At 38.3% G+C, this 27,686-nt stretch overlaps 3 protein-coding genes across 3 annotated transcripts; 2 read left to right on the forward strand and 1 right to left on the reverse strand.

Moving 5' to 3' along the window:
* Positions 1 to 4,782: 4,782 nt before the first annotated feature.
* On the forward strand, positions 4,783 to 8,409 carry LOC111189738 (GTPase IMAP family member 8-like). Its single transcript, XM_049469717.1, has 3 exons — positions 4,783 to 4,867; positions 5,102 to 6,421; positions 7,292 to 8,409. The coding sequence occupies exons 1-3, from the start codon at positions 4,846 to 4,848 to the stop codon at positions 8,005 to 8,007; spliced, it is 2,058 nt and encodes a 685-aa protein (XP_049325674.1). The 5' UTR covers positions 4,783 to 4,845; the 3' UTR covers positions 8,008 to 8,409.
* Positions 8,410 to 8,770: 361 nt separating this feature from the next.
* Positions 8,771 to 16,871, reverse strand: LOC111197065 (GTPase IMAP family member 9-like). The gene is made up of 2 exons (XM_049469500.1): positions 16,841 to 16,871; positions 8,771 to 9,642 (listed from the first exon to the last, which is right to left on the reverse strand). Exons 1-2 carry the CDS (start codon positions 16,869 to 16,871, stop codon positions 8,771 to 8,773), a joined length of 903 nt encoding a protein of 300 aa, XP_049325457.1.
* Positions 16,872 to 19,357: 2,486 nt separating this feature from the next.
* On the forward strand, positions 19,358 to 27,686 carry LOC111197465 (GTPase IMAP family member 7). Its single transcript, XM_022686868.2, has 3 exons — positions 19,358 to 19,428; positions 19,770 to 20,480; positions 26,831 to 27,686. The coding sequence occupies exons 1-3, from the start codon at positions 19,407 to 19,409 to the stop codon at positions 27,484 to 27,486; spliced, it is 1,389 nt and encodes a 462-aa protein (XP_022542589.2). The 5' UTR covers positions 19,358 to 19,406; the 3' UTR covers positions 27,487 to 27,686.

Here is a 27,686-nt window from a genome sequence, read left to right on the forward strand (position 1 = left end):
TGCTCATAGTCCAAGTCTGTGCATTCTTTAACCAGCTGTTACTGTGCCATACACGCACCTATACACAGGCCGGGAATTACAGCTCAACACTATATATTTCCATGCTATTGGGAAAATTCCTGGTACTGTAGGTCCGGTGCAGGGGACGCCTGCGGTGTCTTTAATCACACCTACACGTATTGTAAAAGGTACTCTGCGATGAATGTGCAGGTAATATTTAATAATATTCTGTGCAAACTCTGGGGTGTATCAGCTTGCAAAGTCAAAAACATCAATGTTCAACTTTTTTCTTTATTTTTTATGTAATTTATTTTCTACATTGTGGATTAATATTAAAACCATGAAAACTATTAATTGACGCCACAATACTCTGACCTAAACCCAAATGAGATGGTGATTTCAGATGAGCTGGAGCTTCACAGCTAAAAACAGCAACTATTTTTCAGCACCTTCAGGAACTCCTTCAAGACGCTAAGAAAACTATTCCAGATGACTCTCTCATGAAGACACTTTAATTTAAGATTTAAATACCAAGAGTGTGCAGATCTGAAATCAAAGATAAATGTATAAAGTATAAAACATATTTTGGTTGGTTTAAATATTTTGTTTATAAAATCATGTGTTTCTATAAATAAATAAATAAATATTTATATATAAAGGAACAAAATTAACTATATTAATGCTACAATCTATTTTAAAACATTAAACAATTTATTTTAAAAAGTCTTATGTTTTAAAATAGATTATATTTATGGATTATTTATTTAGTCATATGTATCTTTAGGAGTATTTTATTAATGCCAAATTACATCCTTTTGTAATTTAAATTTCAGAATATGTATAATGTTGTTGATTACAACACAGTTCTATGTTTTTAGGGTGTAATAGTGAATAAACACTGCATATTGGCAGTGTTGAATCGATATTTGTGGATGGATTGAGTGCGCTGTTTTGGGGGAGGAGTCAACAAAGACTTTCTTTAACCTCGTTTGTTAATTTTCACTTTGTGAAGCTCTTTGGGAAACACTCGCAGAACTGTCTCGTTCTTTACACACATCATTTGTTAGTATGTTCGTTATTGGCTAAGATTGATCGTTTTTGGGAAACCCTCCCCAGGGCCACGTACCATAAAAATGTAGCGCTCATGCTCATTATCTGGTGATACGTCTGTCTGTCTGTCTCTCTCTCTCTCTCTCTCTCTCTCTCTCTCTCTCTATATATATATATATATATATATATATATATATATATATATATATATATATATATACACACACAAAGTAAAATATGAATTAGCTTTATAGATGTATATTTATTTTTATTTCTATGTTATATTTTAGGGTTGAAATGCAATTATAAAATATATAAAATACAATATTACATTTAATAAAACCCCACAGTTCACAATTTTAGAAAAACAAAACACAAAATACACAAACTAAAGTGCTAAACCTTAAATAAAATACTCTTCAGTAGAAAATAGAATAGTAACATATGAAATAAACAAAATAGAGCTTTTACCTTTTTACTGTACCAAATATTATTAATATTACAGCTTATAAGCCTATAAACACCGCTAACTCCAAAATTGTGTTAGCCACACTGCTTTACCTGATCTCAGGGCGGCGTCTTCTTCCCGCTCGAGCCACGCAGAGTGGATCAGTCCTCAGCGCTAGTTAGCTCCGTTAGCTAGCTAGCTCAATTAGCCAGTTAGCTCGATTCAGAAACTATGGTGCTTCAGTCCGGTTATAAACACAATTATAACTCACGTAACACTGATTAACCAAGATAATATATCTTATTCTTACCACTATTACTGAAATAAAGGGTTTTTACATCTAAAATACAACTTTTAACTACACTTTTATGGACTTATCTCCCCTCTCGCGCTCTCCGCTCTCCCGTCTCCCGCGCTTTTTTGCATCACCCCCTGCACCCTACTCCCGCTCCCTCAAGTCCCGCCCCCACCAATCAGAACAGAGGAATCTTGACAGACGCAGTTTTTATCCAATAGTTAACTCTGACTGCTCCCCAAAACATTAGGAACAAAGTTCAGTCTAACTAACTTACTGATCCTTAAAGTGACAGCGTCTAATTTAACTGATTTACACAGTAAAACATTAAAGTAAGTAAAGTAAGTAAGTATTATTTATATAAAACTAATTTCTGTTAAATAAGATTGGTTGGGACATGAAGTCAATCAAATATTGTCAAATATAAAGGATATTTAGTGTGTTGTTTTCATGATTAGAGAACGTTATCATGATAATATTGTATCTCGAGATGTCCTGTGATTTCCACCCCTAGTATTCACTATTCCAGATTTTGTCAAAACTGCAATATTTAATGTGGGTTAGAATATATATAGAAAGTAAACATGAAACCGATAGTGTCATCATTTAGCAGCAGGCTTACATAACCAGCCCTCTGTTGCAGAAACAAATAGCCTTTATCTGTCTATTGAATCTGAGAACCAGTTTTACAGGTTTCTTAATTCCTCATGCACTGAATGAAGTTCAGCTATAAATATCTTATATGTTTTGAAGTAGATACAAAAATTACATCAAATACATTAAATTTCACTGTCTCATATTTGACTTGTGTATTGATCAATAGCATGTACCAGCCTTTTCAAATCTGTTGAAGGATTTCTGTACAACAACAAAAAGTTATCTTGTCATCTGTGGTTACTGAGACTACGGTTGCTAGGTAACCAAAGCCCACAGTTTCCTGCAGCCTAGAAATACATGCAAAGCTTTGTATGCAACAAGTGTGTCAGTAATGAAGTAGAAATACTTTGTTACATTACTTAAGTAGAAATGTAGTTATCTAAACATTACTGTAGTAATTATTGTATATTTTCACACAATTATTTAATGTTTAATATATTTACATTATTCTGTCTGTAAAATACATTCATTTTCAATGGGCATATATGCAGCTGAAACACTAGGGAGAGTATAGTGCAAAATCCCAAATTATATTATCAAAAATATTATTTTAATATTTTAACATTACAGTTATTATAGCTTTTAGAAAAAGGTGTTTTGAGGAGGGGGAGGGGGTAGTGCACTATAGGACTCTGTGGGCGTGGCCTAAGCTTTTGTTCTTAATTGCTTTTTTTAATTATTTTTTCCCCTTTACTTTTACTTTTATATTTTAAGCAGTTTTGAAACCAGTACTTTTACTTTAATCACTTTTACTTAAAGAGTAAAAAGCTTGAGTTGATGCTTCATCAACTTCTACATAAGTATTTTATTAAACTCTAGTATCTATACTCTATTCTACCTACAGAGTAATGAATGGAGATACTTTTCACACCATGAAATTTTAGTGCCACTGACATTATAGAGGAACTGTTTGTGGCACGTGAGTTTCAGATTACATGGGGGCATATAGACTACAAAGAGAACCCAACCACAAAAAGGAACTGCAGAGTTGGTCATTAACAGTTTCGTTTTCAACAGCAGAACAAACACTCAGTTTCAGCGCTTTTACATGGGTAAAACCTAGACAAAATATATGTAAATTGAGATATTTATGTGTATATTAAGAAAAATCTAAAATCAATGGAGTAAGCAAATTTTTCTTTATAAGAATTATCCTTAAAATCTAAAAAAATAAGTAAAGTAATCTGCTATAGTGTTGGGGGGTTCTTTCTTTTTTTGTTTTTTCATTTTTTTATTATTTGTTTATTATAAATATATTTGTTATTACGTATTTATCTGCATGTATGCAGTTACTTGTCTGTTGTATGTGGAATTAAGTGATTGAGAACTTTAAGTGCTGCTCATGGTGGGATATGTGCAAGGGATTTGAACAAAGGCCTTAAAAATGGCAGAGGAAAAAAATGTCGGGAGAGGCAAAGAAAATGCCACATGGCATGGCCCAAACAAAGCAAGTGAACCCAAACCACCTTAAAAAAATGAGAAAAGACTTTCTGTAGAAAGAAATCTTGTTTTTTTGGCTTCTTTTAAGATCTCTTTCTTTCTTTTCTATTTAACCCACTGTTGCCAGTCACTCTACAAAGGTGCGACAGAGAACCGAGGTTTTAAACTGTGTTCACAGTTGAGCCTTGTCTGCACTGATTACCGCTGGGGATTATGGGACTTGGAGTTTTTTTTGTAGCCCAGATCCACCAGCTTTTCTACTGCAGCATCCAGGCCCTCTGCTGGTGGTTGGTGGAAAAAGCCACTTTCTTACATAATCAAGCAAAATCACTGATTTTGGGGCTTGTATTTGGAAAGAACAATGACTTGAAAGAATGACTTGACTGCTGCCTTTTTGTGCTTATTGTGGGTCAAAGTAAGACCAATTAAGATTAAGATCAATTATTCCTAAAATAAGCAAAATAGTCTCACACAAAGCTTAGTAAGACATTAGAATCATTTCACTAGCTAAGATTTAGTTTTTTGAAGTGTATAAAGAAAATATAAATATTACTAAGTATAACAATTTAAAGCACTTTGGTCAGAAGAGGGGTTATCAACCTTTTTCACCTGAACACAACACAACTGCTCAGAAGAAAAATTAACCTTTATTTATTTATATATTTATTTATTAAGATCTGGACCTAAAGAATTAAAGCCTGAACAGTAGCTTAACATTTACGTAGTTCTTTGTTTTCACTCGAAGAAACTTTCCGGGTTCACCATAATTAGCTCTATTAGTTTACATATAAATGGAATGTAAAATGCTATTATAAAATCACATATATACACATATTACTGTATATCATATTATCAATAATAATAATAAGCCTTTTTGTTCCCTTTTCCCACTTTTAGACAAGGCCAGCATTATATATCCGGAAAAGGGTTTGAGAAAAGGATTTGAAGTCTAAAAATGGCAGCATTCATTCCCCCAGGTATGTAACATTTTTACAAATAAATCAATCTACTTTATTGTTTTTTGCATTTTCATTATATTGTATTATTTTGCACTAAACTCTAGTAAAATAGGTCCAAGATACTTGTGAAGAGTAAACTTTTTTCTCCTTAACTTTTGGAGAAAAAAGGTGTTTTGTTTTGTTTTGTAACTTTAAAAGATCATAGCAAATGATACAAATGATTCTAAAAAAAATCTTCTATTTTCCACACAGGGTCAGATGATCTAAGGATAGTCATTCTGGGTAATGCAAAAGTTGGAAAGAGTGCTACAGCTAATGTTGTATTAGGACGAGAGACATTCAGAGAGACTGAAACTACAGAGTGTGAGCTCCAGAGAGGAAGAGTGGACGACAGGAACGTCTCCATCATCGACACTCCAGGAATCAACAGCGCCACCCTCAGTTCAGAACAGCTGAAGACTGAAATGAGGAGATTATTCTCTCTGTCTGATCCTGGTCCTCATGTGTTCCTGCTGCTGATCAGAGTCGGGAACTTTACAGAAGAGGAGAGGAACACTGTGGAGTGGATTCAGGAGAACTTTGGAGAAGAAGCTCTGAACTTCACCATGCTGCTCTTCACTGGGAAAGAAGACCTGACCAGCAGCCAATGGCTGAACTTTTCTCAGGATGTGAAGAAGTCTGAATTTGTGAAAAAGTTTGGGTTGGGTTATTTTGGGATAAACAGCAAAAGAGAGGTCAATCCAGCTCAGATCAGCAAGCTTCTGGAGAAGATCGAGACCAGAATCCAGCAGAACGTGGGTCAGTATTACTCTAAAGAGATGTACGAGGAATTCCAGAAGAAGATACTGGAAGAGATAGAAGAGGAGACGAGAAAAAAGGACAAAGAGAGAAAAAGACAGGAAGAAGAGGAAGATCAAAAGTTGAAAATGAGCATCAAAGAGAAAGAGAAGGAAAAAGAGAAGGAGAAACTTCATCGAAAGAATACAGAACCGATATTATGGACTTCAGTAAGAGATAATAAAAGTCCAATCACTTCAAACCCTCAGGATGTCGTAAGAAGAAGAAGACACACTATAGAAAACGAAGGCCAGCGTTACTCTAAAGAGATGTACGAGGAACTCCAGAAGAGGTTACTAAAAGAGTTTGAAGAAGAGAAGAGAAAAAAAGACGAAGAGAGAAAAAGACAGAAAGAAGAGGAAGATCAAAAGTTTAAAATGAGCATCAAAGAGATGGAGAAAGAGAAGGAGAAACTTAATCGAAAGAATACAGAACCGATATTATGGACTTCAGTAAGAGATGAAAGTCCAATCACTTCAAACCCTCAGGATCCAATAAGAAGAAGACACACTATAGATATGATACCAGAACAGAGCTGTCCTCAGATGAGGACTGAAGATCACCAGCCCAGAACCCAACTAGAGGCTGAAATGATCAGAAATCCATGGGGGGAATCAGTTCAAATGGAAAGATTGTCTATAAATGAAGATTTAAGGAGACAAAGCGAAAAGAAGAAGAAGGAACAAGAAAAATGGGAAAAGAAAGGAGCAACAGGTGGAGTGATACCTGATCCAGGTGTGTTTTGTACTCTTATGTTGATACAATATGTTTTATTTTATTAATATCAGTTTATATAACAATACACACAAGTACACAGGGACATAAAAGAGCTTTTAATGTCACTTAAAGTATTTTACAAAGCTCAAGTCACATAATAATACGGTACATTTACAGCATTTTCCCTGTAAATTGTTTGTCTGAAAAATCACCTTTAAATGACCAGAATACACTGCTTATTAAAATGGGTAATCAAAAATGCATATGTTATTTTTTATGTATGTTTTAATTATTTATGACAATTAAGCTTTTTTTATTCTAATTCCATTATCTGAATATGGCCAGTTATTATTATTTCACTGCTTTTTAAAGGTTATTAGTCGATCAGTGGCAGAAAATGCTCTTAAAATAATACTAATAATTACATTAATCTTTTATTTGTACGTTTATGTTTGAGTAAAATGAACATTGTTGTTTTATTCTATGAACTACAGACAACATTTGTCCCAAATTCCAAATAAAAATATTGTCATTTAGAGCATTTATTTACAGAAAATGAGAAATGACTGAAAAACAAAACAAAAACGATGCAGAGCTTTCAGACTTCAAATAATGTAAAGTAAACAAGTTCATATTCATAAGGTTTTAAGAGTTCAGAAATCAATCTGGTTTTTAATCACAGTTTTATTTTCATGCATCTTGGCATCATGTTCTCCTCCACCAGTCTTACACACTGCTTTTGGATAACTTTATGCTGCTTTACTCCTGGTGCAAAAATTCAAGCAGTTCAGTTTGGTTTGATGGTTTGTGATCATCCATCTTCCTCTTGATTATATTTCAGAGGTTTTTTATTTGGTAAAAGAAACTCTGTGTTCTGCTTTTTTACAGATCGTCACATCAGGATTGTTCTGCTGGGTACAGCTAGATCTGGAAAAAGCGAAACAGGGAATACCATCCTGGGTCAAACAGCATTTGGGAAGAACATCAACATCAACTCTAGAGCCAAGTGCAGAAAACATGATGGATGGGTGGAGAATAAGAGAGTAACTGTGATTGACACTAAAGGAATCTCCCATGGGGCGGATATTTCATCGTATAAAACACTATTTGAAGAGAGTCTTTCTATGTCCAGCCCTGGTCCTCACGTCTTCCTGCTCGTCATACATTCTCCCACAATGTTAAATAACACCATGTTCCCCTTAATTAACAGCTTAGGTCCGGAGTTTTTGAAACGAGCTCTGGTCCTGCTCACTTATGGGGATATATGGGGATCAGACCACAGACGAGTGCTGAATCTTAACCTGGAACTAAAGCGACTGGTGAATCGCTGTGGAGGAGATTTTCAGATCTTCAATAATGAGAATAAAGAAGATCGGACTCAAGTTTCAGAGCTGCTGGAGAAGATACAGATCCTGGTGCAGAAGAATGGAGGACGGCACTACACTAATGAGATGTATCTGGAGGCCCAGAGAAAGATGTTAGAAGGACGGGTGGGAGATTTGGAGGAGAGGGTGGATGTGTTGGCGAGGGAGAATGAACAGCTCTCCACGTTTATACTGCAGTCCCAGAGGAAGAACAGCGAAAATGGGTGTTGTTTATTGTAATTGAAGCCTGTTTTGAGTAATTGCAATGGCAACAGACTATTAGATTTAAGCAGGCATTTGACAGACTTCTCATCGACCAATCATGATGAAACTAAATGATATGTAAAGAAAGGGACTTTGTAATAATCTACCAAATTTCAAACAATTTGGTCCCTAGGGGACGCTGTTGAAGTAAATCATGTATATGGATGTATTGTCTAAGCAGAATGAACAGCACTGCACTGTAATACAGCATTCCCAAAAGAAGAGTAGCAAACAAGATGGGTGTTGTTTATTGTAAACTGCATTTTCTGTTCAGCTGAAAAAAGAAAATTCTCTTAAAATGCAGTACAGGTCATAGTTTGGACATGGACACTTCTTATTCAGTGTTTTTTTTTTTTTTTTTCAGGACTCTTTTGAGTAATTATAACTGCAACAGATTTTAGCAGGCATTTGACAGGCTTTAAGTCGACCAATCATGAAGAAACTTGAATGGTGTGTTCAGGTAGGGACTCTGTGATGATCTGCCAAATTCCAAACAATTTGGTCCCTAGCGAGCGCTATTTAATTAAACCTTGTTGTAAATCATGTATATGGATACTGCATGTTTTGTTCAGCTGAAAGAATAAAGAAAGTTATTCTGAAATGCAGTACAGGTCATAGTTTGGACATGGACACTTCTTATTCAGGGATTTTAAGGTGAGCTTATTATGAAGAATTACATGATCATTTACTTGACATTCCATTTTCAATAATATGCCTACAATTTTTGCAGCATGCCTTTCTATTTGTCTTTTTTATTTTTATTATGAATTATTTTCCCTGATTCTGCCACTACAGCTGAAATGCCAGCAGCCACTGCAAGAGCCGGCACTACAACAGGTGGCAGTGCAGCCGGCACTGCAACCACTGCTTGAGCAGTCACCACAGCCCCTGCAGCTACAGCCGGCACTGCAACAGCTCCACCTATAGCCGCTGCTCCACATATAGCTGCTGCTCCACCTATAGCTGCTGCTCCCAGTGCAGCATTCTTTGCATATTTCTTCAACTTTATGTTCCTCTGTGCTTTTTTGAACATCTCATTAGTGTAGTACTGTCCTCCATTAAATTTGTCCATCGAATCTATCTCCTCCAGCAGCTTCATGACCTGAGTTCGGTCATTTCTCTTCTCGTTGTTAAATTCGTGATATCTTTTTCCGCAGGCGTTAACTAAGCGCAGATCTCCTCTGTTTTCTTCAATATACTTATCCAGAGGTTTCCCCTTCAGCTGATCAGCGTGGGTGAAGAGAACGATGGTGTACATTGAAGCATCTTTTCCAAAGTTCTTCTGAATCCACTTCACAGCTTTTCTCTCCTCAGGAGTGAATCTTCCTATTCTGATCACCAGCAGAAATGCATGAGGACCAGGAACTGACTTTTTCACACACTCCTCTATTTGATCTGTCATTTTCTTTCCCTTCATTTCACCAAAAGTCCCCGGAGTATCGATCACCAGGATTCTTCTGTTTCCAAAGTTCTGATGCTTATCTTGGCATTTTTCTGTAACTGAATCTGAAGACATTTCTGATCTAAACAATTTTCGACCCAGGATGGTGTTTCCAGTAGCGCTCTTTCCTGCTCCAGCTTTACCCACCAGTATAATTCTCAGATCAGACTCTGTGAATTAATAAAAAAGTGGTGAACTTGCAGGACTAGATGCCTGAATAATGTTTGAGTACACCCCTGACATTTTTGTAAATATTTTCACAGGGCAACACTAAAGATATGACACTTTGATACAGTCAAACAAACAGTGTGTAAAGAAAGATGGACTGTATATATTGATTACTTACTGTTAATAATTAATTTACTAAAATTTCCAGATTATTTAAACTGAAATAATTTGAAGCCCCATTTTATTGTTACTGGCATCATATTTAATTTGTATTTAACAAGTAAATATAAACATTACATTTAATCTGTAATTTGTACATTTAACTGATGAACAAGGTCATACTAGAAGTAAAAAAGGGCTAAAAGTAAACAAAAAAGTCAAATATTTATGACGTTTCTAAAACATTTCAAACTGTGTCAAATGATTATGTTTTAGTAAATTACTAAACTAAAACAAAATGCTTTACTTTACAAAATACAGCAGTTTACCACAGTGCTTAGGTGTTCACTGGGAAAAAAAAAACTGTATCTTTAGCTCATCTGATCCTAAATGTTAATGTTAATCTAAAGGCAAGGCAAGGCAAGTTTATTTATATAGCACCTTTCATACACAACGGTCATTCAAAGTGCTTTACAAATTAGAAAATACACAGAGAAATCAAATAAAAAAACATGTAAAAGATTAACAGTAAAAATGGAAATAAAAACTAAAATAAGAATAAAGCATGATTGATTAAAACATGATTAAAACAAAGAGAATTAAATTAAAAAACATGTAAAAGAACAACAAGGAATTAATAAGAATAAAGCATGAATAAAACATAATATAAAAGTGCCGTTACAGAATAAAAGTGGGCGGAGCTGCAGTGTTTTAAGCTGAGCTAAAGGCCTGATCAAACATGTAGGTTTTTAGTCTGGATTTAAACATGTTTAGTGTTGGAGCTCTTCTAATGCTCTCTGTTAACTGGTTCCATTTAAGAGCAGCGTAGTAGCTAAACGCTAAACGCTGCCTCTCCGTGTTTAGTTTTTACTTTAGGCAGCTCTAACTGACCAGTTCCTGATGATCTGAGAGTTCTGCTCGGCTCATACTGCTGGAGCACATCAGATAAATATGCTGGTCCTGCACCATTAACACATTTATAGACCAGTAACAGTACCTTAAAGTCTATTCTGTAACATACTGGTATCCAGTGCAGGGATTTAAGGATGGGGGTGATGTGCTCCCTTCTTTTACTTCTAGTCAGAACTCTGGCTGCTGAATTCTGAATCAGCTGAAGCTGTTTGATGGTCTTTTTTGGGAGTCCAGTTAGGAGTCCATTACAGTAATCAATCCTACTAGAAATAAAGGCGTGGATGAGTTTCTCCAGGTCTGATTTAGACAGAAAATCTCTGATCTTATTTATGTTCTTTAGGTGATAAAATGCTGATTTGGTGACGGCTTTGACGTGACTGTTAAAAGTGAGATCAGAGTCCATTTGTACACCACGATTACGCACTAGTTCTTTAGATTTTAGCCTTTTTGAATCCAGATAGGCAGCTAGTCTGTGCCTCTCATTACTATTCCCAAATAAAATAATCTCTGTTTTATCTTTATTTAACTGCAGAAAGTTCTGTCCCATCCATTTATTTATCTGCTCAAGGCATTTACACAGTGAGTCAATGGGACCGAAATTGTTTGGGCAGAGGGCCATGTAGATCTGAGTGTCATCTGCATAGCTGTGGTAAGATATCCCATAGTCACGCATGATTTCACCCAGAGGAATCATATATAAATTAAATAAGAGTGGCCCAAGAATTGAACCCTGGGGTACACCACAGGTCACTGACACAGTCTCAGAAACATTATTTTCCATTTCCACGAAGTATTTCCTTCCTTGAAGGTATGAACTGAACCATTTTAGGACAGTTCCAGAAATTCCAACCCGGTTCTCAAGTCTATCTATGAGAATGTTGTGGTCAATGGTGTCAAAAGCAGCACTGAGATCAAGCAGTAGTAGAATAGACATTTTTCCTGAGTCTGTGTTTAAGCGAATGTCATTGATAACCTTAATTAGCGCAGTCTCAGTACTATGATTGGGCCGGAAACCTGACTGAAATTGGTCTAGACAGTTATTTATGGACAGGAAGTGCATAACTTGCTTGAAGACAATTTTTTCAATTATTTTTCCAATGAAGGGTAGATTAGAGATTGGTCTGTAATTGTTCAATAAGTTTGTATCTAAATTTTTCTTTTTTAAGAGAGGCTTCACAACGGCTGTTTTTAATGAATTTGGAAAATCACCCGACATGAGTGAGGTATTTACTATTTGAAGAATGTCTGCTGATATTGAGTAAAAAACATTCTTTAAAAACTTGGTTGATAATGTATCAAGACTGCAGGTGGATGATTTGAGGTGACTCACTGTATCAATTAAAACTTCTTCATTAATAGTGCTAAACTGGCACATGCTGACTATGATGCTTTTGCATGGTTTTGGAGAGCACATGGGCTCCTTGGTGGATAGAGATGTACTGATGGCTTGTCTGATATTGTGGCTTTTAGTATTAAAAAATTTAGCAAACTCATTACATCTCTCAGTTGAAACTAGCTCAGGGGTCATATATATAGGTGAGTTAGTTAGTCTGTCAACCACAGTGAAAAGAACTTTGCTATTGTTAATATTATTGTTAATAATGCTGGAGAAGTAGGTTTGTCTACATGTGCACATTATTTTATTGTAATCACGCAATCTATCTTTAAAAATTTCTTTGTGAATGTGAAGCTTGGTTTTACGCCATCTGCGCTCAGCTTTTCTGCATTCTCTCTTTTGGAGCTGAACTGCAGCATCATTTCTCCATGGTGCTTTCTGCTTGCATGGCATGGTTTTAACTCTAACTGGTGCAATCTCATCTAAAACTCTAGCAGTTTTTGAGTTAAAACTATCCAGCAGAGTATCTACAGAGTCTGATGGTTTGCATGGTGCAGAGCACACTTTGCTCACAAAAAGTTCAGCTGTCATGTCATTTATCGGTCTCTTCTTGTACCTAATCTGTCTGGTTTCACTGTGTATTGAAGTCCACATTTCTAAGAAGACACAGTAGTGATCTGACAGTGCAACATCCTTAATAGAGGTTGATATGTTGAGACCCTTCGAAATAACCAAATCCAGGGTGTGACCATGACAGTGTGTGCTTCCAGTCACATGCTGAGAGAGTTCAAAAGAGTCAAATACATCATAGAGTTCTCTGGCATAATTATCCTTGGGATTATCAATATGAATGTTAAAATCACCAGCAATAATAAAATGATCAAATTCAGTAGAAATAAAAGACAGCATATCTGTAAAATCATCAATAAAATCAGCATTGTACCTTGGAGGCCTGTAGACAATTATTAGTAATATTCTTGGTGTCCCTTTTAAAACTGCACCTAAATATTCAAAAGATGTGAAATCACCAAGTGATAACTGCTTGCACTGGAAAGTATCATCAAACAGCATAGCTACACCTCCACCTTTCTTGCCGGTACGTGAGACATTTAAAAAGTTAAAGTTTGGTGGAGCCGACTCAATTAATACACTTTCAGCACTACAAGAATTTAACCATGTCTCTGTTAAAAACAGAAAATCAAGCCCATAATTTGTAATAAAATCATTAATTAGATAGGACTTGTTTGTAAGAGATCTGATATTTAGCAGAGCTAACTTAATAACCTGTGTGTTTTGTTCCAAAGACTGTGGGTTACAATTTACATACTGCAAGTTGGATATATTCACATTATCTGACCTATACTCTCTGTTCTTTCTGCTTCTGATAAGAACTGGAATGGGGGAGATAACTGGCACACAGGGTCCGTACTTGTTTTGAAAACATGTACTGCTGACTTCACCATTGTAGCAGCACGGACCCAAAATCCGTGCTGGAGGAGAAGTTGTGCTGATTTTCCGCTGTACCTGAGGACTCGCTGACAGAGAAAGCGTCAGTCTTGTCCCTGCAGATACCAGCTTCTCCATGGTTGCTGGGAAGTTCAGGTGGGGTGATGATGGGGTAGAGATGGAGGATGATGATGATGATGATGAGGTGGAGATGGAGGATGGTGTGGAGTGTTCATGCAGTTGCGGTGTTTCCGGCAGCTGATACAGCAGAACATGGCTCCCATCCGATAACTCCGCAGTCTCTGTGGACACCTAAAGAAGGTGGACACCTAAAGAAGGTGGAAGTAAGGAGTGAGGTCCATAAAAAAATGGGAGGCTTGGTTTGTTGTGTAAGAACTTGTTTGGCATGCCTTAAACCCATTCAACATATTTGAGGTCAGTGTAATAATGTCACAACCTTCTGGTGTCCTAAAGTTATGTAAGCAATGGAGAACATACATGTCCAGCGTTAAACCAAGCTGATAACCAGTCCTTCTAAAGTTTAAATGAGATAATGTGCAGTGAAAGTACTGTTTTCTTATAGGGTTTATACACTTTGGTTGGTTTATGTAAGTACTGTGTTTTGATGTGCGTAACTAGATTAAAACCCCTAAACCAGACTGGTTTGATTGTCAGGCTTTATCAGGCTTTACAATCCAGTCATTCGGTTTATGAACGCTTTCCTGCACACATCGAAAGGGTGTGGTCAAAAGGTATTTTTACAGTTCCAAACAAGATGAAAAAAAGAAACCTGCATTCCATAAATGAACACAGGCTGTGTTTGCATTTAATGCTTATATCCTTAAAAATGATTGACTAAGAACAAATTTACAAATATTCATTTTAAAGCTAAATTAAAATATTTTTTATTATTACTATTATAATTACTATTATTACTAGCTTAACGTGTGGACTTTGTGATAGTGTTCAAGTGTTCCAATTCAGATAAAGATACATAGTCATATGCATAAGTAATGGGACAAATGTTTCGTTTTTGACATTTTGCCTCCATATATAGAATTATAACAATATATTTGCATCAACTTTTAATTTTTTAATTCAAGGAGCTTACCAAGAATATTGCATTGCTGTTTTAGTATTTACAGCTATTATTACACAGTCGGTCATTCCATTTCTCTAGGCAGTAGGTTGAGAATTAGTTGGTAACTGACCCATGACCTGGTGGGACTTGTCCTTTTGCTGTCAATGACAATGTTATGGTTGGGGTAGTTGTTGGATTCCAGTGCAACAAAACTGGGAAACTTTTATTAAAATTAATAATTTATTTTAATTTTAGAATTATACATATATATATATTCTTTGGTAAAACTCCTACACAAGTAACATGATTAAGACGCAAGTGTGAGAACTTCTGCATGCTTTCACTTTCATGAGCTTAACAAAAGCCTTTTCAACAACCTGCATTACCGGTTCCAACACTGAAACACCTGTCTCTGTGACCTTTAACAATTAAACACCCTGAGCCGAGCATTGGCTGGTAAAACTCATACCATCCAGTGAAATGTAGCTTTGCCACATTGCTTTTATTGCTGCAATAGCTCTAGATCAACAGAAACCCTTTATTCACTAAAGAAATAGATAATGTCATATAATATAGTACGTCCCCTCCAGCCAGAGTGTTGCCAGGCAGATACTCACGTAAGCAGGATACTTACTGACCACTGTTTGGAGACCTACCTACCTGCCTACCTGTCTGCTGCTGCTTTAGTTATGATCAGTAATTGCTAAAACGCATAGCACTCTAATATGTTGTCTCTGACAATAAACTTATAATTGAATGGTATATTTATGTAATGCAGTGACAGCCACATATATAAGCCCTAATATTACCATACTGTATCAAAAGCACTGACGGCATGCTTCTCACTGAAATTACGCTCTCATACACAAGTACTGTGTAATTATTATGATAGTCATACTTAGAAACATTCTTTTTCTTGTAATAGAAAACATTAAATCATTTATTAAATTAAAACACAAAAAGCTTTTCTTTTGAATTTCTTTCTTTCCATCTGAATTCAATTAATAGATTTGCCAATGTAAGACAATGTTTATTGTAATTTGCAAAAAAAAAAAAAAAAACATTTAAAACATTTTATAACAAAAGTTTTAAAAACAAACATTTAGATTGTTTACTAAAAGCTTCCGAGTGAACAGTAAAATTATAGCATTTATAACCATTATCTAAACTACTGTGCATTTATAAAATAAATAAATAAATAAATAAAATAAGATAAATAGACCCAAGACCAAAGCTGACTTATTAAAATATTAAACAAAGTAAACAAACATATTTAACACCTTGTGTATTACATATCCTAATGAATGTAATCATTAGTAAAAAAAAATCGACCTTGTTATTTAAATATTGTTGATTTAATATGTGTTTTTGTCCCTTGTGAAAAATTGTTAAAATCTGATCATCTAGACAAAAACATTCTCTATTCTGGTAGACATGCTATCCATCTCCTGACCAGCATATTCTGTTATATATATTATCATCAAATTTAACTGAAAACATGCTCTAGCATACTGGTCAAACTCTAAGCTGATCAACATGTGCTTGTGGGAAACTGATGATTATTTATATGTAATGTGTGTTTTTAAGACATTTGTTATAAAACATATACAAGTCACAAACCTGTTTTCAATCACACAATAATATTCTATTTTTATATAGTTTTATTTGCTTAAGCATCTTACTCTGTGAAATCCATAAGTCTTCTCTCCTCCAATGAAATGCTTACTTTTAGTTTCGGTTTAGTGCCTCCTGCTCAATGTCGCCCTCTAGTGTAAACAGCTGTGCATTCTCTCTTTCTCTTTCTCTCTCTCTCTTTCTCTAATTCTTCCTCTCAGTGTCCCACACTTGTTTTCTAATCAGCTCAGACTTTTACACGTTGATCACTGTACTAATGCACCTTTATTTTTTACACTATTATGCAGTTTGGAACACTGGAACAGTATGTAAAAAGCAAATCACAACATGTTATCTATCACTACGTTATTTATGTGTTTCGCAATAACTGTGATAGCTATTAACAGCCTGTTAAAAAAACTCTTATTGCACCTATTCTATTCTTTCAGATTTTCGAAACACCTATTTTTTTAGTTGACCAAAGTTACATTTTAGACACATCATAGTCAATTAGTCTGGAGATTTATGACTCGTATACTGAATACTTGTGAAACATACAATGAATATCTGCTCACAAACAATGTATAACATCCAACTGAACTGAAACCACTATTATAATTGATTTTTTTTCTGGAAAAATCTTAAAACTCACCAGAAGAGGGAGCCAGATTTCTTTTCTCCATTGTGCTCAAACAAGGCACTGAAATAAGTTGAAAAAACATGTTTCAGGTTGTCTCTTTAATTCTTCTTTTCATTTTTTCAACATTTTTGTGGTCAAATACCCATCGTTTTCATTGAATTAAAATACCTTTACCATCCTGTCTAGAGTGCTGGAATTGGGGCGGGTCTTCTGTAATTACATCTAAAAATGGGCAAAATGTTAATTGTTTACCTGGCTTTTTGTTAACATTATCTGACAGATTATCCTGTAACTAAACTCTTCCTAAAAATAACTAAGGACTTATACCTTAGGTTATTCATATTGTTTTAACTGTACATCATTTCTGCTGTAGTGTTTTAGTGGATCGTGGAAAAAATGTCTGGATTTGCACTGAGAACTCCTGAGTCTGCAGGGATTTGTTTTCACAGCTGGCATCTAACCATTTTCAACTCTTTCTGCACTTTGTTTCGCAGAAAATGTGTCATAGCGCACTTCAAACAAGGACAGCTGCTCAGTAACCAATGCCCACAATTTCCTGTAACCCAGTAAGATGCTCAGAAAGCTTTTTTTTTTTTGCAAAGACAACTGCAGTGGAATGAACACCCTTTCTCTGTGATGGACTGGGAATAGAGAGGACTGGGACAATTCATTCAAAGGTATGGTCGCATAGTTGCTAACATGTTGGGCTTGGGTTTTGCTCTGTTTGTTTTGATTCCTCTTTTTCTGCCTGTGCTCTCACCCTCTTTACTCTCTTTTTTCTGTGGGCATGATGGGTGGTTGCTCTGTTCGTCTCTTACAATGCCACTGCATTCAGAGAAATGGGTTTAAGTCAAAGTTGGGTGTGAAATACACTATCATGCCTTTGTAGACCCAATTTCTAAGCCTTTTAAGAGCTTTTCTTAGTCAGATTCTAAGGAAGTTAATTCAGTCTGCCAGTAAGATAAGTGTGCAGATGGTTTAATCTTAGCCAAGTTACTGCATCTCTGTTCATGCCAATCTTTCAAAAGACTTAACCGTCTTAACAGCAGCATCATTTTTGCGACTTTATTTCAGATTTTTTTTAGTTTATCATTGACAAATTTTAATTCCAGTAGAAAATAGTGCCTTAAGGTTGACTTTAATTAGCATTAACCTTATACTTATATAAGGAAACACAGAAATGTTGCCCAGTTTAGTTGTTTTCTATGATGATAATACACACACAAGCTGGAGACCAGTATCAGCAGAAGCATCCAAACAAACAGATATATCAAGAGTTTTTTTTTTTATTGGCCTATCATAAGTACAAAATGTTATCCTTAAAAAACAGCATTTTAACTAAGTACTATGTGGGCGACCTTATCCTTTTAGCCTATTTTATTTTTAAAGCCAAACATATTGGTGCAGTATTATAAAGTAAAACAATTTAAACCCTAATGAAAAATCAGCAGTCATTTATCATAGACATAGAGTTTGTAAGGAATGCAATCTCAGTCAATATCTCATATGGGTTTGAAAAGTAGACAAACATCCTTCATTTTCTCTGCAGATTTTTGTCAATCAGGTCTAGGTATCAAACCTTCTTCTCACTGTGGGAAAATGTTATTTGTCAGGTTATAGACCTTGAAAGAATAGTTGCTAGGTAACCATTGCCCACAGTTTCCTGTAACCCAGAACCTTATGTGACGTTGTTTGTACAGATTGCTTATAGTTCGAGATGCTGCTGTATAACTGTATATATCACTGTCTATTGTGTTCAACTGCACTACCTCCATTCTCCATTACACACACACACACGAAGACTGTACATTTACACTGTATATTCTATTTCTTATTTGATTGTATTTATATGTATCTTTATATTTTATATTTTATCTTTTTTAACTTTGTGTATTGTGTAACCTGCTGCTGGATGCCAAGAATTTCCCCCCCGGGGATCAATAAAGTATCTATCTATCTATCTATCTATCTATCTATCTATCTATCTATCTATCTATCTATCTATCTATCTATCTATCTATCTATCTATCTATCTAAACAGGGTAATGGGCTTTTGGCAATGCTTTTAAGACTTGCAAGTCTTTTAACTTGTTAGTGAGTTTATGTGATTGCCTACTCAAGATTTGACTCAATGTTCACCGTGTGATATGTAAAACCTTGTGTGAGAGTATTTAGTGCTTGGAAGTAAACACTATTTCCATCTGCCACATGTACCAGTCAGGGTGTTAACCACACTGAAAATCTAGGTCATAACTTTCCCACGTCTGTACACTCACATGCCTATATCGCTACCCTATGAAACAAGCGGCATGACACCACTTTGACTTTTTGAACCATTTCTTTGCTTGATTTTTTTCATCCTTTCTATTTTCTCCTCAATCCCACCCTTAACATCCCACCCAAACCAGAATGAATGTGTAACAATACCCTTAACTTTTATCATTAGCTAACATTTGCAAAAAAAACACTGTAATGTCCTATAAAAACAATCAAAACATGATGCCAACTTTTTTGTTTTCCTTTTTTTCCTTTCCAGATTATGACAGCAAACCAATAATCAAAGATTGAAAGCATATAAATGGCATCGTTCATTTCTTCAAGTAAGTAGCACTTAGGATTTCATTAAGGCTTTCTAAATGGAATTTACAATGATCTTATATCATATTACTGTGTCTGCATAAATGTAGAGAGCTTGTAAATGCATCACCTAAAATACTTTAGGATTATTCATTTGTTGGGAGAATTTTAGAAAGAAAACGAAGATCTAAAAAATAAAAATAATATCGGTTTTTCCTGTTTTTATTTTTATTTTTTTTTTACAATAGAACTACAATGTCTCAGCAAATAAGTCATTTCTATAGTTGTTTACTATTAAAAGTCCAATATTGCATTGAAAAATTTCCTGCATATTAAGAGAACATTCTTTTTGCCTTCAAAACAGACTCTATGGATCTGAGGATGGTGATGTTGGGAAACGCTGGAGTAGGAAAGAGTGCTACAGCTAATGTTATATTAGGACGAGAGACATTCAGAGAGACTGAAACTACAGAGTGTGAGCTCCAGAGAGGAAGAGTGGACGACAGGAACGTCTCCATCATCGACACTCCAGGAATCAACAGCGCCACCCTCAGTTCAGAACAGCTGAAGACTGAAATGAGGAGATTATTCTCTCTGTCTGATCCTGGTCCTCATGTGTTCCTGCTGGTGATCAGAGTCGGGAACTTTACAGAAGATCAGAGGAGCACTGTGGAGTGGATTCAGGAGAACTTTGGAGAAGAAGCTCTGAAATTCACCATGCTGCTCTTCACTGGGAAAGAAGACCTCACCAGCAGCCAATGGAGTTCATTTATTAAAGAAACAAATGTCCACGATTTTAAGGAACAGTTCAGTAACAGATATGCTGTGATAAACAGTAAGAGAGAGATTAATCCCACCCAGATATCTAAACTACTGGAGAAGATTGATGAAATGGTCAAACAGAACAGAGGACAACACTACATCAAAGCAGAAGAATCAGACAGACAGGATGAAGAACAGAAGGAAACTGGGAGAGAAAGACAAGAACACGATCAAAATAGTGAGAATCAAGAAGAAGGAAGAGAAGAGAATGTGAATAAAACAATGGCAGAAAGGATGGGGTGGACTCTAGAAGGTAGAGTAGCAAAGATTAAGAAAGGGAAGAATGTTGAAAATGAATTGGACAGAAAACATACCACAAAGGGTCATTTAGGTTTACAACATTCAACTTTCTCTACTTCGAAACTTCTAGATGTAAGCATTTAATAATAAGTAATTAAATGTAGATAAATCATTATGTCATGGTCAGAACAGAATAGCAGACAAGCGCAGATACTGATAAAAACAATAGATGTTTATTATAAGAATAAACAGATGTATTCAGGGTCGATACAGAAACAAGGGTGATCACCAGTAGACAGAGCAATGAAGACAAAACCATACCATAAACGAGAGACAGTCCAGAGTTCATACACAAGCAATCCAGTATCAGAGATAATCCAAGAGGCGGTGGTGAAAGCACAGTCCAGGTCATACACAAAACAATCCAATATCAAAGGCAGAGGCAAAAATCGGCGTCGGGAAACAAAAGGCAAGGTCATACACAAGGTAAACTGAGACAAGAGATAAGTAACGCTTTGTATGAGGATAACCTACAATACGCGGCGATGAAGTCTGTTTGGCGTGCACCTTTATAGTGCCAGTAATTAGTATTCGGGGCTTCCTGGTGGAAGCAGGTGAGGTGTCACGTGATCAGGTGAGTGCGTGATGTCAGCGGGTGGTGCATTCTGGGTAGTGTAGTTGTTAACCTGAGAACCTCCGTTAGAGCTGGGTGTGGAAGGGACAGAGGAGCTAACAGCACCAGACGTGACAGTACCTCCCCCCGAGGGAGTCGAGACGGAGACGGAACGGGGACGACCACGACGACGTCCACCCGACGGGCAGGGAGTACCGGCGGGAGGAGCAGGAGAAACCACAGAGGTGCCAGACAGGCGGGGGATGCGAGACTGGGAACCCCGACGCACCGGAACCGAGGAGGAGAGTGAGCGCTTGGGACGCCCACGGGGTCTAGGAGCAGGTTTACCAGGGTGACGGGCATGAAATTCGGCCAGAAGAGCAGGATCCAGCACATCCCCAGCGGCAACCCAGCAACGCTCCTCAGGGCCGTAACCCTCCCAGTCTATGAGATACTGGAGCACTCCGCCACGCCTGCGGGAATCCAGCACCTCTCGAACCGCATAGGTAGACGAAGCCTCCCCCTCCACTGCCGCGGGCGGCACGTCGTCTGGAACACCCTCAGCCAGCGGACCTGGGACAAGAGGCTTGAGCAAGGAAACATGAAATGAGTTATGCACTCTGTACTGAGAAGGCAACTCAATCTTATAAGTAACGTCATTGACTTGTGAAAGAACTTTAAACGGGCCAATATACTTGGGTAGTAGTTTCCTACAGGACCCCTCAAACCTCAAGTCCCGGGTCGACAACCACACACGATCTCCGGGCTGGTATTGGGGGGTGGTACCTCGGTGTCTGTCAGACTGCTCCTTGTATTTGCGCAAGACCTCAGAAACCTGCTGATGTGTTTCCTCCCACACCTGCTCACTCCGCTTCATCCAGTCATCCACGGCGGGTACATCGGAAGACACAGCTGTCCATGGAGCTAACGGAGGCTGGTACCCCAGAACGCACTGAAAGGGTGTAAGACCAGATGTGGAGTTAGTGAGTGAGTTTTGGGCTATTTCCGCCCAAATGAGATACTGAGACCACTCTGTAGGATGTTTGAAACAGTACAATCTAAGAAATTTTCCTAATTCCTGGTTAACTCGTTCACATTGACCATTGCTAGTGGGGTGAAAACCAGAGGTGAGACTAACGTGCACTCCTAAGTGTTCAAAAAAGGATTTCCATACTCTGGAAGTAAATTGAGGACCCCTATCGGAGAGGATGTCCTCCGGAATACCAAAGTGTCTAAAGATGTGTGTGTATATAGCCTGAGCTGTCTGAAGAGCAGTGGGTAGTGCTGGAAAAGGGATAAACTTTACTCCCCTAGAAAATCTGTCAACAACAGTAAGAACAGTGGTGTAACCCTCAGATTCAGGTAGGTCTGTGACAAAGTCTACAGCAATGTGTGACCAGGGTCTGTCTGGGACGGGTAGAGGAACTAGCTTACCGGCTGGAAGGGTTTTGGGTGTTTTGCATTGTGCACAGACAGAACAGGAAGCTACGAATGAGTGTATGTCAGCTCGCATGGTTTCCCACCAATAGCGAGCTGAGATCAGTTGCAGCGTACGTGTAACCCCTGGGTGACCAGAAGTAAGGGCAGAATGTGCCCAGCCAATGAGTCGTTCGCGAAATTGCTCAGGTACAAAAATCTTGTGAGGAGGACAACCCTCCGGAGGTGGTGTGTTAACTGAACCTTGCTGAATAAGATCGTCAAGTTCCCATCTAATGGCAGCTATACGAACTGTGGGTGGTAGAATGCGTTCTGGTTCGGAAGGGTGGCTACCCTCATTTGACGAACTGAAAACCCGGGATAATGCGTCAGCTTTAGTATTACGGTGACCTGGACGAAATGAAATAGAAAAATCAAATCGCGAGAAAAACAAGGACCAACGAGCTTGACGGGGGTTTAGACGTTTAGCAGTGCGTAGATATTCCAAGTTTTTGTGATCAGTAAGTACGGTAAATGGGTGTGCAGCCCCCTCCAGCCAGTGACGCCACTCCTCTAGAGCCAATTTGACAGCCAATAACTCTCTATCCCCTATACCATAGTTGCGCTCAGCAGGTGACATTTTACGAGAGAAGAAGGCTATGGGATGTAGCTTAGGCGGTGAACCGCTGCGTTGGGAAAGAACAGCCCCAACGCCAGTATCAGATGCGTCGACCTCGACTGTAAACGGTAGTTCAGGTTTGGGGTGCATGAGAACTGGAGCTGAAACGAAAGCAGCTTTTAACTTATTAAATGCCTGGTCGGCTTCAGGAGACCATTTAAGGATCTTAGTGGCGTTCTTAGTGAGTGCGGTGAGTGGGGCAGCTATACTGCTGAAGTTACGAATAAAACGCCTATAAAAATTTGCAAATCCCAAAAAACGCTGGAGATCTTTGATGGACAGGGGAGTGGGCCAACTAGTGACGGCGTCTACTTTACAGTCATCCATAAGAACTCCCTGGGAGCTGATAACATAGCCGAGAAATGCGACTCTCTGAAGATGGAACTCGCATTTCTCGGCTTTAGCATAGAGATTGTTCTCTAATAAACGTTGGAGGACCGAACGAACATGCTGCACGTGAGAGTCAAAATCAGACGAATAGATCAGAATGTCGTCTATAAAAAGTGTGACGAACTTGCCAATCATGTCTCTAAAAATGTCATTCATAAATGACTGAAACACGGCGGGGGCGTTAGCGAGACCATAACTCATAACCATGTATTCATAGTGGCCATTAGTAGTAGTGAATGCAGTTTTCCACTCATCCCCCTCCTTAATGCGGATTAAATTGTACGCACTACACAAATCGAGTTTGGTGAAGTAAGAGGCGTTGCGCAACTGTTCAAGTGCACACGGAATGAGAGGCAGGGGGTACGCAAATTTTTTAGTGATAGCGTTTAAACCTCGGTAATCTATACAGGGCCTCAGTCCACCGTCTTTTTTCTTCACAAAGAAGAAACCCGAACCAACAGGAGATTTTGACGGGCGAATGAAACCCTGAGCTAACGCTTCGGAAACGTAATCTGTCATAGCCTTCTCCTCATCGAGAGTAAGGGGGTAAACTCTAGCTTTGGGTAAGGTGGCACCCTCCACTAGGTCAATGGCACAATCACATGGGCGATGAGGAGGCAACTTAGTAGCATTGTCTTTACTGAAAACCTCAAGCAAATCAGAGTATTCGGGAGGAATAACAGGAGATTCAGAAACATGGGGACTTTCCACAGTAGTGGACTGAATAACTAAACTATCCAGAGCTAAACAATGTTCATGACAGTGAGCAGACCAAACCGTGATATCCCCATCGCGCCAGGAGACAGTGGGATCGTGAGTCTTCAGCCATGGCATGCCCAGGATAACAGGATGTTCGGTGCAGGGAAGCACGAAGAGTGGTAGTTCCTCATAATGGAGAGCGCTGGCTTGAAGAGTGATGGGCAGAGTCTGCAGGGTAACCGGCTTGGAGCGAACAGTCTTTCCATCAACAGCATGGATGGCTAATGGACGTAGAAGTTCTCTGGTGGGTACTCCATGCTCCTTAACTAGGTCCAGACTGATGAAGTTCCCCTCCGACCCGGAATCTACAAGCGCTGGGACAGAGAGCATACCAGTAGGTAACATAATATTTACAGGCAAAGAAAAACATTTAGAGCGAAGGATTGTGTTATGCTTACGTACCACGTTAGCGCGTGGAGAGCACTCCACGCGCTGTCCCAGGGCTGGAGCTTTCACAGGTCGGGTCAGGAGACCACACTCAGCCTTGAAATGCCCGGCCTCCCCACAATAAAGGCATAGGCGAAGCCGGATTCGACGCTGTCGCTCCTCTGGAGTTAGCCGGGTTTTCTGGATATCCATGGGCTCTGGGGCAGGCAGCGCAGCTTTCTCCGGAGTGGGAGCGCGGGTCAGAGACACAGGAGTGTGTTGAGTGCGAGGACTGATCTTGGGTCGGCGCGAGAGAAGTTGATCCAACCGGATCGACAGTGAGATGAGCTGATCCAGGGTCAGTGAATCATCTCTGCAGGCTAATTCCCTCTGTACATCTGGGTTAAGTCCGCATCTAAACACGTTGATCAAAGCAGCGTTATTCCACCCACTACCAGCTGCAAGAGTGCGAAACTCCAGAGCGTAGGAAGCCACCGGCTTCTGACCTTGCTTTAGAGCCAGCAAAAGTTCTCCATTAGATTGTCCATAACGCGAATGATCAAACACTGAGCGGAAAGTAGCTAAAAAGTCAGTGTAACTAGCCCCAGAAAGTTCTTCCCAAATAGCTGTAGCCCACTCGAGTGCCTTACCAGAAAGCCGTGAGATAACAAAACCGATCTTAGCTTTATCGGTTGTAGGCGGTGAATTACTGAAAAACACGGAGCATTGTAAAAGAAAACCGCTGCATTTTTCCGGATCCCCATCAAACAACTCCGGTTTAGAGACAGAAAATCCAGGCACAGAAGAGTTAGCGTTAGGCATACTGGGGGTAGCTAACGGGCTAGGGCTAGGCTCAGTTACGCCTCTGAGGTGAGCTAGCAGCTCAGCTAGTTGTTGCTGCTGCGTGGTTTGCTGGCGGGCTAGCTCCGAAACAGCTTGGGTCACACCAGCGAGCGTTTGCTGGTGCTGACCGAGTAGCCTCCCCTGGTTGGCTAAACCAGATCTAATAGCCTCAGTATCTGCTATCTGATCTTGTACGGCCGCGTATTCTGTCATGGTCAGAACAGAATAGCAGACAAGCGCAGATACTGATAAAAACAATAGATGTTTATTATAAGAATAAACAGATGTATTCAGGGTCGATACAGAAACAAGGGTGATCACCAGTAGACAGAGCAATGAAGACAAAACCATACCATAAACGAGAGACAGTCCAGAGTTCATACACAAGCAATCCAGTATCAGAGATAATCCAAGAGGCGGTGGTGAAAGCACAGTCCAGGTCATACACAAAACAATCCAATATCAAAGGCAGAGGCAAAAATCGGCGTCGGGAAACAAAAGGCAAGGTCATACACAAGGTAAACTGAGACAAGAGATAAGTAACGCTTTGTATGAGGATAACCTACAATACGCGGCGATGAAGTCTGTTTGGCGTGCACCTTTATAGTGCCAGTAATTAGTATTCGGGGCTTCCTGGTGGAAGCAGGTGAGGTGTCACGTGATCAGGTGAGTGCGTGATGTCAGCGGGTGGTGCATTCTGGGTAGTGTAGTTGTTAACCTGAGAACCTCCGTTAGAGCTGGGTGTGGAAGGGACAGAGGAGCTAACAGCACCAGACGTGACACATTAAATGCAATATTTATATTATACTAATTTATATTTATTAAATATTCTCTGATTAACCTTAATTAAATCATTATACAAAGGACACAGTAATAATAGTGTGGTACCTGCCAACAGACTAGAGTCTTTTTACTACCTTATTACAGTATTTCAGGGTAGTTTTTGATAGTTTTCATTTTTTTTATCTTTAATGCGCTGAGTAAAAGTTTACCAAAGAGCTTTAGGATCTCCAGCTGTGTGTGCGGGTGGGTTTGTTGAATGTTTCTGCAAGAGTGAGCAAGCAAAAGAGAGAGATTTATACATTTCTTTCTTAAATCCATAATTCAGCATAAATAAATACCTCCAAACTTCATGTAGCTTCAGAGTTCCTCATTACACACCTCCAAACTCAAATAAAATGGCATATAATGCTGTAAAGTTGATGGCATTGTTAGTTTTTAAACTTACTGTTGAACACTGAAGAGTGTTAAACGTTAGATTGCACAGTAAAAATTTTCCTTGTATTCTGTGTTTCAGTGTCTGATGTGAGGATTGTTCTGATGGGAAAACCTGGATCAGGAAAGAGCGCAACTGGAAACACCATCCTGGGCAGAGAGGCTTTTGGGAACGACTTCAGTAATGCACACAGGAATGCCATAATGTGTAAAAAACAGGACGTTGAGATCGGAAATAAACTTGTAACTGTGATTGACACAAAGAGGAAGAAACAACTTCATCATCTGCAGTTTCCTAGCCATTACGTTTTCTTTTTGGCTCCGTCTCAATTTGAACAGTGTTTGCAGCTCTGTTTCCCTGGTCCTCACGTATTCTTACTTGTAATACCTAATTTTGGGGGCAAATACACAACATATTATCTTAAGTATCTTTTTGGGGAGGAGATTCTGAGGCGCAGCATAGTCCTGATCACTCACGGAGACAAACATGGAAAAGTCGAGGAAACTGATTTTAGTCCTTCCTTGAAGCAGCTTGTGGAGAGCTGTGGAGGTCTTTATCAAATCTTCAACAACAAGGAGCAAAATGATCGCTCTCAGGTCACAGAACTGTTAAAAAAGATTGATATCTTGGTAAAGAGAAACAGAAAAATGTGCTACACTAGTGAGATGTACAAGGAAGCCCAAAGAAAGAGAAAAGAAGAAGAGAGTAACAGGAGTCATAGCTGTTCTGTGTTATAAATACTCTTATTTGACTCATATATGCTTACAGAGACTAGACCTGGTGGTTCACTTATTATTCGCTTATTATTATTATGTGACACCTTGCACATTATTGCAAATTATATACAGTTAGCTCTGACCTTGCATTATGATTGGCTGATCTATGGCAATTTCTGTAATTGGCATTTACTGATATTTTATGATATTGTGGGAGGAAT

The sequence above is a fragment of the Astyanax mexicanus genome, chromosome 21, assembly GCF_023375975.1.
Source record: "Astyanax mexicanus isolate ESR-SI-001 chromosome 21, AstMex3_surface, whole genome shotgun sequence".
Classification (NCBI taxonomy): domain Eukaryota; kingdom Metazoa; phylum Chordata; class Actinopteri; order Characiformes; family Acestrorhamphidae; genus Astyanax; species Astyanax mexicanus.

Bases quoted from the DNA above. Each gene is read 5' to 3' on its own strand.
- LOC111189738 (XM_049469717.1), top strand. From the start codon at position 4,846: ATGGCAGCATTCATTCCCCCAG. The intron at 4,868-5,101 runs GTATGTAACATT...TTTTCCACACAG, and splicing joins GGCAGCATTCATTCCCCCAG to GGTCAGATGATCTAAGGATA. The intron at 6,422-7,291 runs GTGTGTTTTGTA...GCTTTTTTACAG, and splicing joins TGGAGTGATACCTGATCCAG to ATCGTCACATCAGGATTGTT.
- LOC111197065 (XM_049469500.1), bottom strand. From the start codon at position 16,871: ATGGAGAAAAGAAATCTGGCTCCCTCTTCTG. The intron at 9,643-16,840 runs GTGAGTTTTAAG...ATTAATTCACAG, and splicing joins AAATCTGGCTCCCTCTTCTG to AGTCTGATCTGAGAATTATA.
- LOC111197465 (XM_022686868.2), top strand. From the start codon at position 19,407: ATGGCATCGTTCATTTCTTCAA. The intron at 19,429-19,769 runs GTAAGTAGCACT...CCTTCAAAACAG, and splicing joins GGCATCGTTCATTTCTTCAA to ACTCTATGGATCTGAGGATG. The intron at 20,481-26,830 runs GTAGAGTAGCAA...TCTGTGTTTCAG, and splicing joins GATGGGGTGGACTCTAGAAG to TGTCTGATGTGAGGATTGTT.